The sequence below is a fragment of the Protopterus annectens genome, chromosome 12.part0, assembly GCF_019279795.1.
Source record: "Protopterus annectens isolate FY-2018-M chromosome 12.part0, PAN1.0, whole genome shotgun sequence".
Taxonomy (NCBI): domain Eukaryota; kingdom Metazoa; phylum Chordata; order Ceratodontiformes; family Protopteridae; genus Protopterus; species Protopterus annectens.
This window is the reverse complement of record NC_056746.1, coordinates 407,376,540-407,392,630: the sequence shown is the minus strand read 5'-3', so window position 1 is coordinate 407,392,630 and position 16,091 is coordinate 407,376,540. Positions and strand designations below refer to the sequence as shown.

Here is a 16,091-nt window from a genome sequence, read left to right as displayed (position 1 = left end):
TCTGAAAGGTTTGGGCACCAGCTGTTGGCATACTACATCTTCGCTAGCCTTACTCTGCATAACAAGTCGCTTTGTAACTCGGATTATAGGTAAGGAGTAGGGACAACTTTCCCTAAGTGTCACCCACCCACTATAAATTTTTTTAAACGCTAACCAGCTTGCCTGAAGGACCACTATCTCTGGATTTCCTCAAAATCAGCCAGATGTGAGGAAGAAGGCATTGACTCTTCCCCTACCTATACAGCACATGGGTGTCAGTGCTACGTTCTTCTCCTACAAACAGCAGCTCACACCAGTATGCTTCAGTGTTAGTTACTGTCTGCACTTAATTTTTTTTCTTGTTCACTTTTTATGAACCTGATATACAAATCCCATTTTCATTTGCTTAGAGTTTCTGTATTTTGGCTAAAAGAGAAGACCTTTAGGGCTCTATTCAGTGTTATTTTTCCCTTAGACTACACTACCTTCACTGTTATACAGCTCACTCTTTTTGTTTAGAGTGACTGAACACTACTCTCTTCATTTTATTTTTTTTCCTTAGGTTTCTCTCCATCTATAAATTATTTATATTCAGTTTTATTCTTCCTTACATACAGAAACTGGTTGCCTAGAATCTACCAATATTTGATTTGTCCTGTATTGTACTGAAAGAAGTACAGTGTGTATGGAATTCTTACAAGGTATTCTTTCTTGCTCTGTAATTACTCTACTGAAATCTTTGTTATTGTTACATGGCTCCTTCTGAACATGTGCCTTTGGCTTAGAATTCTCCATTTCTGGAATTTTCCGTCTTAACTTAACAGGAAGACTAGATTTCAGCTAAAGCTGTTCATTTTTGTATACCTCCTATCTTTACTTTAGAATATACCATTTCAATGAATGCTCCCTTCACTTTAGTTCTGCTAGTCATTTCAGATCTCTGCTTTGTAACATTTCCAGGTCACGATGGCACTTCTTCTTCCTGCTTTGCAATATTTACAGGCTGCAATATTTTAGTGTGCAAGTGTCTTCTTTCTATTACTGGCTGCTCTATTAATGGTGTATTTGGACATTTTGAAGGTTCTTCCTCTCTTTGTTTCCTTAGAAAAATGTTTGTATCTTCATGGTTTCTACATCTTAGTCTTTTTTTTTACCATGCCTTGGTGTTTGCTGGATTCATACACTCTAACAAATGAGTCCAGTGTTTGCTCCCATTCTTCTGAGTAAGGGAGAGGCACATCTATAGACTTATTCCCCTACTATTTCTCCTCGTCAAAAGGATAGGAAGACTATCAAAATAACTATTTTTCCATTGCTTACACAACTCTTTAAAGTGAAGAATATTCTTTCCATATTAAAATGTTATATGTTAAACTGGAACTAAAGCAATGAGATTCCAAAATCCAGTCTGTACTTCTATACTATTTCTTAACACCACAAATGTAAACAGTTTTGTTAGCAATAGTTTTCTTCTTACATATAGCCTGCTGTTTTCTGTGTTGCCACACAGTCTTTGCAAATCACTGCCCTCAACTAAGACACTGCATTTAATTAACTTGCTAATTAAACAGTAACGTAATGCAGTCTTAAACATTCTAAAAAGAACTTAGCATATTCTAGATACATAACATTACTAGTAGTATGCCAATTAGAGGTTCTACTTTTTACAGATGTAACAGTCTCACTACCACTAGTACAAAATGACCTATGTGACCCATTTTTTTCACATTTAAAACGGAGCACATTTATAGCAGATACCTTTTTTGTTCATTCCTAACATTGGCACAGATTTTACTATAAATCTAGACTATTCAGGTTTATATATGGTTTTCGACTGTCTAGGGTAAGTCTGACACATACCCATTTTCTTAAATCAATAGGTAAAGATCTTTTAAAGTTGTTCAATTCTATAATTTTATTCATTGTATGTTGCCCTTCCAGCTCTGACCATAAAATAATAAAATATTTTAAGTTACATAATTATGGCCTCACTATTTTGTTATGAGAAAATGTCCAGCTATAAAACTTTTGTTTGTGGCTCTGAGGTAACAGCAGCTCTGGCCAGTATCCGGTAAAATCTTTTTGACTTCATCATAGTCTTTCTTATCAGTCCCCCTCAATGTCCATGAAGGCTCTTAGTTGGTCTCCAGATACCTGGAGTGTGAAGATTTTGGTCCAGTAAGCTCACTTCCACCACTCTCAGTGGATATACCACTTTCAGGTAATAAGGTATTCCTTGATATCTTCCTTCCTTTTAAGTTATTGTAATGGCTGCACTACCCCTGAAGTAACCATCTTTTAGCCTGTCATTTACATTACATTCACTATCTCATTAAACAATCCTGATCTTACTAATAATAATAATACAGCCAGGTATATTTCCATTCTTAAAGTAGTGCAGCTTAAAACAATACTCCTAAAACAATCACACTATTTACAATTAACTCTATATAACTTTGCTATAGACATTATTTATTTATAATGAACTCTTTTTTACACTGCTATAGATGTTGTTTACATAGCCTTTATACATTCTTTATTTTTCCAAATAGCAAGAACTGCCGCTACGCTGTGTTAAAATCAATGTATACACACAAATAAATATATCCATGCAAGCATGTATTGTTATATATGTAACAAAAAATGAAGCACAATTTAATTTAATGGCACTTTTATTATGGCCCAGCATCATTAGACCACAGTTTCCCCTGATTACACAACTTTGTCAAGCCAACATATATATATGTATATATATATATATATATATATATATATATATATATACATATATGGATAGATAGATAGATACACACGTGTGCATATATATATACATGCACACACACACACACACACACACACACACACACACACACACACACACACACACACACTCTCTCTAAATTGCAACACTCATTTGAACTGTCTACAATATCAACTAATTCAGACCCAACCAACATTGTTTAGAAGCATGCACTTGTGATGGTCTGAAAAAATAAACTGCAGTTAAGCAAGTTGTTAACCTTGTGCATCAAATGTCTGCAGAAGAGCCTAACATTAATAAAATTTAACTGTGAACACAGGCATAACATTTATAGGAGGTGATAATCACTATTCATTATGTCAGAAACTGTTATATCACATTCCTAAGACACTAAAAAACTTGCTGTAAGAGGAGTCACAAAAAAGAATCATAAAAATATAAGATAAATGTACATGGATTTATTGAATTAGCTCATATAAATTAATTACTGTAAATAATCTACAACACTGTGTAGTATGTTTTTACATAAAAAGCATGAGTTTTGTTTCATCATAACTGTTCAGACACTACAGAATGTAAAGAATAAATAAAACATTTTACTGCAGCAACTTCTGTCTGGTTGCTGTTTGAGCTTTCCAGGTGTTGAACCAAAAAGAAACAGGTAAACATCTGAAGTAATTGTGCCTCTAAGACCTTGTCCAATAAAGCAGTTTAATATATAAAAAAATATCTAAGCAAACACTGACAAAGAAGTGTTTTATCTATAACTTATTTTAAATACACATCATTTTAACACATGTACCTTACTACTCTATGTGGAGAGTGGTACTCTTTGAACATTTCTGCTTAGCAAATCCCCACTGATATTTTGATATGCAGAACTGCTGTGTTTAAAGTATGGCCCTTTTAAGGAACTCTTAATAAAATGCTGTCCAGTGTGAGTACATATATAAAGCAATGCACAGCATAATGTATCATTTCTCTCTTACACAGGAAAAGCTAAATACAGATTACATTTAACTACAATTACTATTTCTAAAATATTAGTAATGCAGACCTGTAAGTTAAAGAATGCTACCCACATTTGTGTTATTGCATAATCTGGGCATTCGGCAGCATGTTATTCACAACAAGAGAAGTATAGTACGTCATAAGGCTCGTGGCAGTAACAAGGGAAAGAAACCAGCTGTGCAAGTCTTCTCTGACAAATCTCCAAGAAGATACTATGAAAAGTACTACAGGACAGCACATATAATCATTAATGCTATGTACAGAAAGCTCAGCAATGTCAAATACAACAGAAAATCAAATTCCAACCTCCACGCTAATGGCAAAATCACATCTATTTAGCTTAGAAACAACAACTACTATGTTTTCATTCAGAAATAACAACTGGGGTAGAAAAAAAAACAGATAAAAAGAGCATATGCAGTCATTTGAGTATTAAAAGTCCAACACTGAGGCCCACTGAGCATAATAGAATAAAGTTTATGTGTTACTATAGTTTACTTCACATATTAACATCTTATTAATGTTAATGGCTTACTTACTGTACTGCATTCTAACCTACAGCCATAACATATTTTTTTACTACACCATTATGTCAAACTACAAACTGTCTATGTACCTGCAAGTCTGTGTTTCAAAAATGTTTTATAGTTATGTTAATGTTATTTACTTCCATTATCTTGATAAATAAAAAGCACCATATCAGCAAGCATCTCCATTAATCCCATTTTTTTTTTTGGGGGGGGGGGGTGACTGAGGAATGTTCCAGTCATTTTTAATTTCTGCAAGCTATTAATAATGATTTATAGTTCTACTCAAGACTAGGCTACACATGCACCCACCGGTTCGGCAGTGACCAAGGGACAGCAGCACTTGTGAGTAAAGAGTGGTGTGAATCAGCTGGACAGATTAAACTTCTTTATGCAGAGAGACAAAGATAGAGAGTCAGAGACCCAGGCAAACGGGTTCCTGTACCACACTCTAAGCAGGAATAGTCGTTGCATGCTAAAACCATAGCCATTTGGACATTTTACTAAAGGGAATGTCTGCAAATGGGTATCAGAACCGCACAGCAAAACTTAGCGGTGCCAGTAATCTAAAATGTCATGCTTTATACCAAGTACCCACCCGCAACTTTAAGAAACTAGTCTGCAAAATAAATGGCTCTAAAAAATCACGTGCAGTTGTATTCAAAAACATGAAGCGAATGAAATACTAATAATGGTCCTGAAATGTAGTGAATACTAGACTTTATCGTTGTCGGGTGTATCATTTTGCAATGGATGAAACTAACAATCATGCACTATGCAATGAGATCGCTGTACCTCATCTAAGGATACCAAAATGTAACCAGCCATGAAAGACATTTGCTGAACTGAGTAGTGAGTACACGTTAAATAAAATGTACATCTCATTATCAATAAGGTCAAGTCCTTTATTTCACAGTGTTTATTATTCCTGCCTTGTAATGCAATGTATGCAAGTCGGCAAATCTCCCAAACCACGGTATGAAGACTGACCTTTACTTTCCCCACCAAGAACTCCTGCAGCAGTCTCCCACGCACCCACCCACAAAGTTAACACACCTCCTCAGAAGCGGGTGTAACATTCTTACCAACAACGAGGCAATACAATATCCTAAAGTAACTCACATCTTATTGTCACACTGGTCATATAAGTTGCCAAGAAGTAATAGTCTTTGGAATGCAGTTCATAGAAACCTAAGTATTTCCACTAAAAATGCCATTTATGTTTATCTTTAATACCAGTCAGTAAGGCATTTGGAGGTTCTGACCTTGACAGATGCAAAAGGCAGTTCCCCCACACTTGCATATCAGAGCAGTAAGTGCTGTAAATACACCATCACAGGTCTTGGGCAAAGGTTTGATTATACACGCTACTTTAATGCTTCTGGTAGCCAAATTATAATGCAATCGAAGAGAAAAAGAGTGTATAACTGCTTGCGACAGCCGAGCGACGAAACCGCTGTCAGATCAAGAGGTTAACAGTAGAAACTATCTTTGCAAGCCAGTAAGAGCACAAAAGTAAATAACACTGATTTAAATGTGACTGCCGGTCAGCAGGGCTCACCTTGCTCAAGCATGGCATCTGGAGTCGGAAGGAGCTGCTGTCATGCAAGCTGTTGATGGTCATGGTGCACGCTGCTGGATTCCGTTAAGGTTCCACAGTAGTAGTAGAGCGCCCGTGCAGCTCTTGCTGTTTAACAGTGTTCACCTACCCCACAAACATATACAGCTCGGCTAATTTATTTTTCTACCGTTACTGCCCTCTGCTGGTCACAGGTCGCTTTGTATTAGTAAACGGTCAAATGAGTCGAGAACTGTACGAGTACGTGAAAGCCAGTTTATGTTATCAAAGTCATCTTCAAGACGGGTTACCACCTGTCCCGCTTTGCGAGGAGCAGTCCTTCTTTGGGCAGTTGTGTCCTGCAAAAAAATTGAAAAAATGGCAAATGTCCTGAGATTTTTAGGACGAAAATATTTCCTTTATTTTCTTTAATAGTTGCATAAAACAGTTATTTGTATCTGAAACGCCTAAATGTTATAAGAAACAGAATAAGCAACTCAAATGCGACAGAATAAGCTTTTATTCTGGCAAAAAAGTGAAGTTCTGTCCTTTGTACTTGCCGTGGGTATGTTTTGCCCTGCAAAATCTGATGTTTCTACAAAAAATGTCCCACCTTGGGCATTTGAAAAGGTGGCAACCCTACTTCAAGTCAAGATGTTTTAGATACAAAGTAACTGTTTTATGCAACTATTAAAGAAAATAAAGGAAATATTTTTGTCCTAAAATCTCAGGACATTTGCCATTTTTTCAATTTTTTTGCAGGACACGACTGCCCAAAGAGGGACTGTCCCTTGCAAAGTGGGACAAGTGGTAACTATTTGCAGTGGTTCCTAGTGTCATAGTAACGTGTTTGGGATACATTATTATCTTCTAATGTTCTAAAATATGTAAATGTTCAGATGAAATTTAGCACAAGAAATCTGACCTGAAGCAAAATAACGGGGGTCAAAGCCCCTAAAATCGACATTGGATGAGAATGGATTTTAAATATTGTTCTTATAAACATAGGAAGTTATTGAATAAAAGGTTTTGTGTTACTATGCATTTTCTCAAAGATATGAAGTCTGAAATTCAAATGCATACCTCTGAACATGTCAGTGCAAGACATCTGGACAAGTAATGTGGGGATAAAGGCCCAAAAATAGGGATAGATTTTAAAAAATGCACCTATAAAAGTTGCTAGAACAACAGGTTTTTAATTATTATGCATTTTCTTAAGGATATGAAGTCTGAAACTAAAATGTCTGTCATTATTTAGTGACTTTAAACAGCAATAATTTGCCAGAAAAACCACAAATTTTATGAGAAACAGACCAAAAATATGAGACAAAAAATCTGGAGATTCTGCAGAAATCTGGACAGTTGAAAGCTATGCTCAAATGTCTGTCATTATTTTGTGATTTAAATTATCAATGAATTGCCAGAAAAACACAGATTTTATGATGAGCAGACTGAATATATAAAGCAAAAATCTGGACATTCTGTAAAAATCTGGACCGTTGAGATGTTTGCTCTCAAATGGCCATATTTTTCAGGGACGTCCCTGATTTTGGTAATAAATTATAGTTCTGTCCTTCCTAATCCTTCCTAAAACTGGCAGATTTACCTCTCAGACTCTTATCACTAGAATTCTGGACACAGCCTAAAATAACAGGAGGATAAAGGCCCAAAACAGAGATAAAGTTTAGCTCATTTACACCTATGTGGATTAGAGTGCCACACCTGTAGCAGCCTAATATTGCTCCTATAAACTTAAGAAAAGTTGCTAGAATAACATAGTTTGTGTTAGCATGTATTTTCTGAAGGATGTATAATCTGAAACTCAAATGTATGTCATAATTTAATAATTTCCGTCTTCAGTGATATGCCAGCAAACCACAGATTTTTATTGAGGAACAGAACAAAAATATCAGGAAAAAATATGGGCATTCAGTGAAAATGTGGACAGTTGACAGATTTGCTGGTGATTTCGGGAGAAAAACTGATGAATTGCATTTAATAAACAATGACAGTAATTAGAGATGTAGACTTCTTTTACTTCAGAAAATGTGTGTTAACTCACAATATCTCATTCTGTTAATGTCTCAGGTTAAGAGTATTAATATTTTTAAAGTGTCCCTGACTGTACCTGATTATTTCTGGATTTATCCCAGATTCTGGAGCTAAGAGGTTGAGAGCTCTGAGTTGTGATAGTTCAATGCATCACGTTTATAATTAATCTGAAGCACACAGCTTAAACAGTATAGTTCAGAGGTTTAAAGACTTGACAGAGCGAGTAGTTTGACACCCTAGATAAGTAAGTATTGGTAGGAGTTGCAACGCCATTCACCATACAAGAGATGTACCAAACCATACAGTGGAAACACCAAGAGCTACAGAAGGCAATGCAAAAAACATGTCTTTGCAAACTCATCTGAGACCCTGCAGGCACCTTGACATGGAGTCTGCAACAGAATTTGCCACTCTGAGATGCCCAGAGTAGGGCATTTCTAACTGAAATGTAAGATAGCAAAGCATTGCTTGCACTGCGTTGTCAGAATTAGAATCTAGCGGTTTAGTTTTGCAGTGGTGGTTCTCAGTGTCATAGCAACATGTTTGGTAGACATAATGATCTTCTAATTTTCTAAAATATAGAAATGTTCAGTGAAACTTGCAGAATTTACTTTGAGGTAAAATGGCAGAATGTTTTACAAGATTATATATGGTTTTTTTTTCAGTATGAAACAGCACATATCCATATTGTCACGTATTTCAGTGAAATAATACGTGTTTGCTAAAAAGCTATTTCAGAAGTATTCTTTGAGCATTCCTCTCTCAACTGTATCACATTGTCGAGTTTTGAGTCTTAGGAATTTATGTGCCACATTTAAAAGGTCTGCCATACATTCATTATTAATATTTTTAACAAATATCCTTAGTAAATAATATTGAATTACATTATCATAGGAAATATGAGATTATAAGACCAGAGATCGTGTGTGCCTTGTCAATAATCACCCTCAGACTCTATCAGCCTTTTCAAGGAGGGCAATGCCTGTATGTCCGGGTGTGTATTTTAGGTTACCCATTAAAATGTCTAAGCTATGTTTAAAGGCTAACAGAGGATTGCACTGCTTGACATGCAAGGGGAGTCTATTCCAGAGTGTGGGGGGGGGGGCTGCTGGGTGATGAACCAGTTGTGCTGACTGCACTATTTAACGCATCAAGAAAAAGGACTTCTTGGATAATGGGATTCTGAGGGCAATGAAAGCAAGGCAAAGGTGAAAGGTAATGTTTTACATTTTGGAGATGTAAGGTTGAAAACTATACCCTTAAGTTGCAGACACCTTCACTTACTTAACTATTACACACAAACACAATGGAAAATCTTTAAAAGTCACAAGGGTGTTCAATGCATTTTCTGGCTATCACTATTGACTCCCATGAACAGCAGCAGTGTGAGAGTACAGCATACCTTTCAACCTCCAGATGAGTGAATCAAGGACAAAGAACCTTAAAATCAGAGACAATAAGGGACACCTGATTAGCTTAAAATGTATCTATTCAAATCCATACATTAGTACTTCAAACAATTGTACAAATACATGGCATCAATAAGATATGCACACTTATCAGTGTGATATTAATAAAACACACTGCTAACAAATGAAGCAACAGCATTATATTAAGTAATAGGGGTCTCAAAGACAAATGACCACACGGGATGCAACAGAACTAGTACCCTCAGCCAAGACCACATGATATTGAAATTATGACTTTAATTTCGATGTGTTTCTAAAACAAATTAATTGCCAACATAATCTTGATTTAGAAATATCATTGGCAACTGTGAAAAACACCAACACAGTAGGAAAAACAGTTTATTAAGCGCTTTCTTCTGCCAAATGGCTGGACTTCCTCAAAATACAAACCAGACACTGAACAAGCATATAAATACCCGCCAAATTGAAGTCAATAGCACCAAGTAATGAATTCACTGAATAATTGATTCTTGATGGAGAAAGACAAAATTAAAGTGAAATACCCAATGCTTATAAACAAATACAAAAATGAAAACATACACGTTAAATATTCTTGTAAACCATAAAAATATATGTATAAATGTATATATATATATATATATATATATATATATATATATATATATGTAATAAATTGAAAATATAAAGCTCCTAAATGACATATAAAAAACATACAAAAGCAATACACATAAAATAACAAATCTATAAAAATATATATGTTTAAAAATTGTTTAAATGGCAAACCTAGATTTAAGCTTGAGGAGACTGGCAATGGAAATGACATCATTAAGACCTGGAGAATGTGCAGCATTACACCTAAGCTGCCATCTAAGCTCCAGGAATTCAAGAAAGATATCATGGGGACCACCTCTAGGGTCAACATCAACATTATCTAAAACAGAAAATTTAAATGAATGCAAAGGAAAACCCTTTATATGTCTATTAAACTTTTAAGTGAATTAGAGTAATATTTATAAATTGTGTCAGGTTAGGCCTGTTGCCTCCTCATTATTTTGGGCTTGAACAGAATTCTTAAGCAAGAAGTTGAGAGATATGATAGTACTTTACAGGTTACTCATTCACCCCAAAGGCTGTTTTGTTGATACATGATTGATGATTGGAGGCAGGTGGCATGCCAAACGTAATGATTTCATGCTTCTTATGTTTCATGTAGGCAGCTAATCCCTACCATGCTGTTTAGCAAGGGGTATGCTATTGCTGTCACCCTGGTCATGGGTGTAGACTAAGGGTCTATATTAGATGAATGAATGCTTAAAATGTCAAGTACGACATGCTCGACAGCTTTTAAGTGAATGTTCATCTAAGCAAAACCCCATAATTTTGAAACAAGGAGTTTCAAAACGTTATAGTTGGTCGGCCAGGAAGCCAACGGCTGACTGCTAAAATGTGCTGTACACCATTAAACCCCCCACAAAAAAAAAAACAAAACAAAAAAATCAACAAACAAAATAAAATGGGGAGCTTCACCCCCACACACCCCAGTGTGCCCCCCACACTCCCCTACTTAAATATATCAACTCCGAGATCACACCACAGTGGAGGACTGTCATAACATTACACAGGGTGAACAACGAGACTGCACCACAGTGGAGGACTGTAAGAACGGCTAGACAGGGTGAACGTTCTGACGTCAGCTGTTGGCTTCCTGAAGGCTGGCCAGCTATAACTTTTTGAAACTCCTTGTTTCGACATTCTGAGGTTTTGTGTAGATGAACATTCCCTTAAAAGCTGTCGAACATGTCGTACTCAATGTTTTAAGTGTTTGTTCATCTAATAGGGATCATAGACTAATAGGATCCTTTACTGGTAGACATCTGCACAATTTGCGGGTATTGGATGTGTCACAAAAGGAGATACTGCCAGCACAGCTATCTGGAATTTTGTAAATAATTGTATGTCATTTGTGAATATCAACATGATCTATATAAGATGTTTGCATTACAACTGTATTAGAACTGTATATCATGTGTATATCAAACTTGTTTGTACAGACATGTGTGTTAAAAAAGGTATTTTGTAAAGTACTGAGCTTAAAGATGTATCCACAGAGTGCCCTGCTGGAAGAAACAGAAATGTACATACATTATTGTAACTGTTTAAATGTAAATATTTTAACAGTGAAAGATGGAACACGGGAGGTTAACTTCAGTCCAGCCAAACTTCAGAAAAATAGCTGAAATTAAATTACTTTATGATAGCAAGATACAGGATGTCTATACTAGGGAGCTCTCTGTGCTGTCTTTAAGGAGAATAATTACTAAAAACCTCCGGGTACTCCGGTTTCCTCCCACATTCCAAAGACATGCATCTGGAGCATTTCTCCCCGGGCCTCCGCTGAAAACAGGCTCTGTGTAACCTAGTCGGACTTTCCCGGTCAACAAATGTTAAATAAAAATAAAATAAATAAATAAAACTAAGCTTTCTGTATTGTCTCAGAAGTGTTTTATTGTTTTATGAATTCCAGTATTTGCCAAAGATCTAAGGAAAAGCCCTGTCGATGTATTTTTATAGGTAGATGCTAAATGCTGCCAGCTGCCATCAATGGTTGTTTTGGGCCTGGGGACTAGAAGTCAGGTGACAAAAAATGATGTCATTCTGCAAGCTAGCCCAGCAATAATATTTGAGATAGTAATTTGAGAACTAACTTGAGAGAGACTCAGCATTCTGTATTCTGTTTTGGACCTGACAACAACTACAAGATCCATTCACCAAATCTGCCTTGCTCTACAGCAAGTAAGTCTAGGAAACAGTATAATTCTCTTAGATATAGTCAGGAATATAGAAACACTTAGTTTAGATATTTTTCTTTATATATTTGAGACTGTCCTGCAATATTGTTTGAAATATTTCCTGTGAGTTTGATCTCTGATATCACTGTAAATATATACTGAGTATTTTCATGTCCTTTTAATATTTATTAATAAATATATTTAAACCTTTCATTGTGGATTATCTGTCTAGAAATATGTAAGTTCTGAGAGTACTTGCATATTTATTTGGTGACACTGTGGGCCACTCCATTTGTATTGATAGTAACATTACACATTAAGATTGGACACCCTTTGTAAGGGGCCTTAAAGTAGCTGATAAGGAGCTGGCTGGTGACATTGATAGCTACCTTATAATCTTGTCAAAAGTGGACATAGCTAGTAAACTTGTGCCAGACTTTCCCAGGTGTGTGTGTGTGTGTGTGTGTGTGTGTGTGTGTGTGTGTATGTATAAATCAAGTGTGTGTTTGTGTGTCAGCTACTTGGTAAGGGATGTGAAGCACTGGTTGGACAGAGAGGGTGCTGGAGGTTTTGGCTTTGCCACTCAGCTGAGACCTCAGCTCTATAGCTGTGCCAGTGGGGAGTCTTACTGGGGATCTGGAGAAACAGGAAGAAACCAGTCCCAGACTGACTGTGGTCTCTGTGTGCTCTTAAGGGAAATTGCATTTGATGTCGAGAGCTGTATCTGGTAATACTGTGTGAGTACCTTGTCATCCTCTCAGTGTATGTCCCCCACTGGTGCCAGTTGTGAGGATTGAGGCTCCTTGATTACTGGTTCAGTGGTGGAGTATCACAGGATTGATCAAGGGTTTGGGGTGTCCTAGGAAGATTCTTGGGTTTGTAGATTGTCTTTGTGTAGGTAGGTACTAATGTTTTGTTTCTACATTGTAGCATGCTAAACTTGTAGGTGTTGAAGTGCAGGTAACAGGATACTGTTTGCAAGTAGAGGCCTTCTTTGAGAATGTGTCTAGGCAACCACAAGCAGCTTCCAAAGTCATTTTGGATGTTGTGACTAGGGGAAAAAAGGAAGTACAAGACCCCTGAAGAGGTGTCTACTTCATGGAGAAGAAGGAATTGCAGGAAAGAAGTTAGTGTCAGGACAGACATGTCAGCAGCATGTAATGATTTTCATGACTTTACTGAGATGGGGGTCAAGGGGATTTAGTGCAGGGTCTGTCAGCTGATGAGTATTTCACTGATTTTTTTACAAATGCAGAGAGCAGGGTAAGACTGGAAGGGTTTCTCAGGATTGCAGGCCAAGAGCAAGACTGCCGGGGTTAGTTAGCACAGAGTAATGGGGACAGTGGTGAAGGTTCTTCATGTCAGAGGACTTCAGTGTTGGGGTCAGAATTTTTTCTCCTTCCATTTTGGTAGTTTAGCTCAAGTGGGGTTGGGAATTCTGGGAAGGATAAGCAGACTCAAGGTTATCAGGAGGGGTGTAGTCTTTCTTGCTCAGGGGAGCTAGAGTGTTCATCATAGCTCATATCCCATTAGTGGTGAAAGAGAAGATTTAGCTGGGTGAGTAAGAAGATATATTTGATTTGGCAGATGTGGACAGTGCCCAGAGGGTCATTGAGCTGGATGCCTCAGGTTCCCAAAGATGTGACAACTGCATTGACAGTATTATGTAAGAGGTGGCACAGTAGGTTTGGGCAAGATCATTGGATAATTGTTGTCAGCAGTCACCTTGGAAAAGAATTCCAAGCAGATGTTTCCCATGTTGACTTTATTTTTAATGTTAGCGTATTTCATGACCAAAAGGAAAGCTCATAGATCAAGGGGAGGTAAGACATGGTTGTGTTGTGACAGGCTTTTTGAAAAGGTAAAGGTAGTTGGTAACTCTTTGCATCAGGAAAGTCAGGGGTGCTGTTAGCAGCAGATAAACAGGGTGAGTTGCTAAAGCATGAACATTTTAGTTGGCAGTAGATGCATGCAGTGTTTTTTGTTTGTTTGTTTGTTTTTTTTTTTTTGCTTCCATGGGATAATATGGTTAAGTTGCAAGACAAGATTTATGGTCTTCTGAAGAAATCCAAATCCAGGATAAAGGAAGTAATGGAGTTATTAGGAGTTATTAGGTTTACTGAGTTTTGCTTATAAAGTGGTAAGGCCTGGCAGGATATTTAACAAGTCCCTCACTATCTAGTTGTAGATAGTAGAAACAACACAGGATTTTTCTGGGATACTGATTGTTTGGTGTTCAGTTATTCCTAGGTTTACATGGCAAGGTAATGTTAGGATAGCAGTGAATAAGACTGTGCGGACATTTATAAATCGTAGACCAACTTGGGCTGCTTCATCCATGGGGTTGCTGGTTCTTAATCACTGGGATTTTGAGGATAAGGACCTTCTGTTTTCTGTGGTTCAGGGAGGATACTGTTTAAGCCAAGTAGGCTGTTACTTATTTAATTTTTTTTTTTTTTTTCACACACCACAACTTATTTAATGTTATTTTTTTCTGGCTTTATGAAGGATATTATGTTTTTTTAATAGATGAAGTAAGTTATTTAAGTATGGGAGCTTACATCAGCAGTCTAAGGGGGAACTGGCTGCTGTGGTAGAGAGCCTGGTAGGTGGTGACTCAGTAGTAGATTCTCTCCTTAAAGGATGTAGCCCCCCCCCCCCGTGTCCTTTCCCAGTCTGTGTTGGTGGTTTAAGCCCCTTGGAGTGACAGGAGGAGTAAGCTACTCCTAGTATTGTGCAGCATTCTGAGGGGTTTTCTGAGCGAGACGTCTCCAGTGCTGCTTTCAACTGTTATGATTATTCTTGTGCAATCGGTTTGTGTTTGCCTGGTATAGTTTCTATTATATTGTGTGTCTGTATTTTAATCTGTGTTAATAAATGCTAAAGTTTTAGCCATGATATTATTGGTACTTTTCATACATTTCTTAACTGATGTGAATTTTCTTGCATTAATTGTCTTATGCTGGTCCGAGTTTAATAGAGTCAGTTGCTTGTTAAAATTGTTCTGTTTATTTGGAGTGGGAGGCAGGGGACCGGGAACAATAATACATTTCTGTTTTTTCTACTGTGAATGAGAGGCACACACCACAACTGATTTTTGAGAACCCATAAAAGAATAGGGTCTATATTATGTAGTCAAAGCATTAAGTAATCAAATACCTAAACCTTGACACCAAAACAGAGAAAGCTGTAAATATCGAACGGCCACTTCCACAAATTCTTTCATAGGGAAAGAATTTGCTTGGCCGAAAAAAAAAAAATCAAACCCTAATCAGGCTTTACCCCCGACACACACACACACACACCCCAACTAAATATACCAACTCTGAGATCGCTCTACAGTGGAGAAAATGTCTGATTCCCAATAACAAAGCAAATTCTTTCCCTATGAAGGAATTCATGGAAGTGGCCGTTGGATATTTACAGCTTTCGCTGTTTAGGTGTCGACCTTTAGGTATTCGATTACCTAAAGTTTCGATCACCTAATATAGACCGAAAAGAATACATTATCTTCTGTTAGCTGCTAGAATATATATAAAGTGCCGCAAACTAACCTCCTTTACTCATTCATTTGTTTAAAAAGTGACAATGAAAATGAACAAGTAAAAACATAATAACCAAAATGTGGACAGCCATGCAGCACCATGATTAAATGCCAAATAAATATACACTAGAAATGATCCATCAGACCAAGAAGTTATAAGTACACATTTAATAAATGTTTTCCCCCCGTACGCAACATGGATTTCAGCCAGACAACAGCACTTTCACTGCATTACTATCATTTACAGACACTGTCAATAAAGCTGACAACTCTAATAAATTTGTATCTGCAGTATTTCTAGATCTATCAAAAGCTATGACTTGGTATCATACACTAAATTCCTCAATCAATTTTACACCCGGGGTCTATCATTTCCGTCAGTTCAGTGGTTCTTCAGCTATCTTGCCAACAGGCAGCAAGCTATAAAATGGCAAGAGTCC

General features: G+C 36.9%; 1 protein-coding gene across 3 annotated transcripts in view; it reads right to left on the bottom strand.

The window, feature by feature from the left end:
* Positions 1-5,969, bottom strand: part of LOC122816610 (regulator of G-protein signaling 11-like) — a 1,281,503-nt gene extending 1,275,534 nt beyond the window's left edge. For all 3 annotated transcript variants that reach the window (XM_044089514.1, XM_044089516.1, XM_044089517.1), the window contains exon 1: positions 5,840-5,969. In XM_044089514.1, the coding sequence (XP_043945449.1) occupies positions 5,840-5,902 (63 nt within the window). In that variant the 5' untranslated portion in view covers positions 5,903-5,969. The remainder of the gene's footprint in view (positions 1-5,839) is intronic.
* Positions 5,970-16,091: the final 10,122 nt, after the last annotated feature.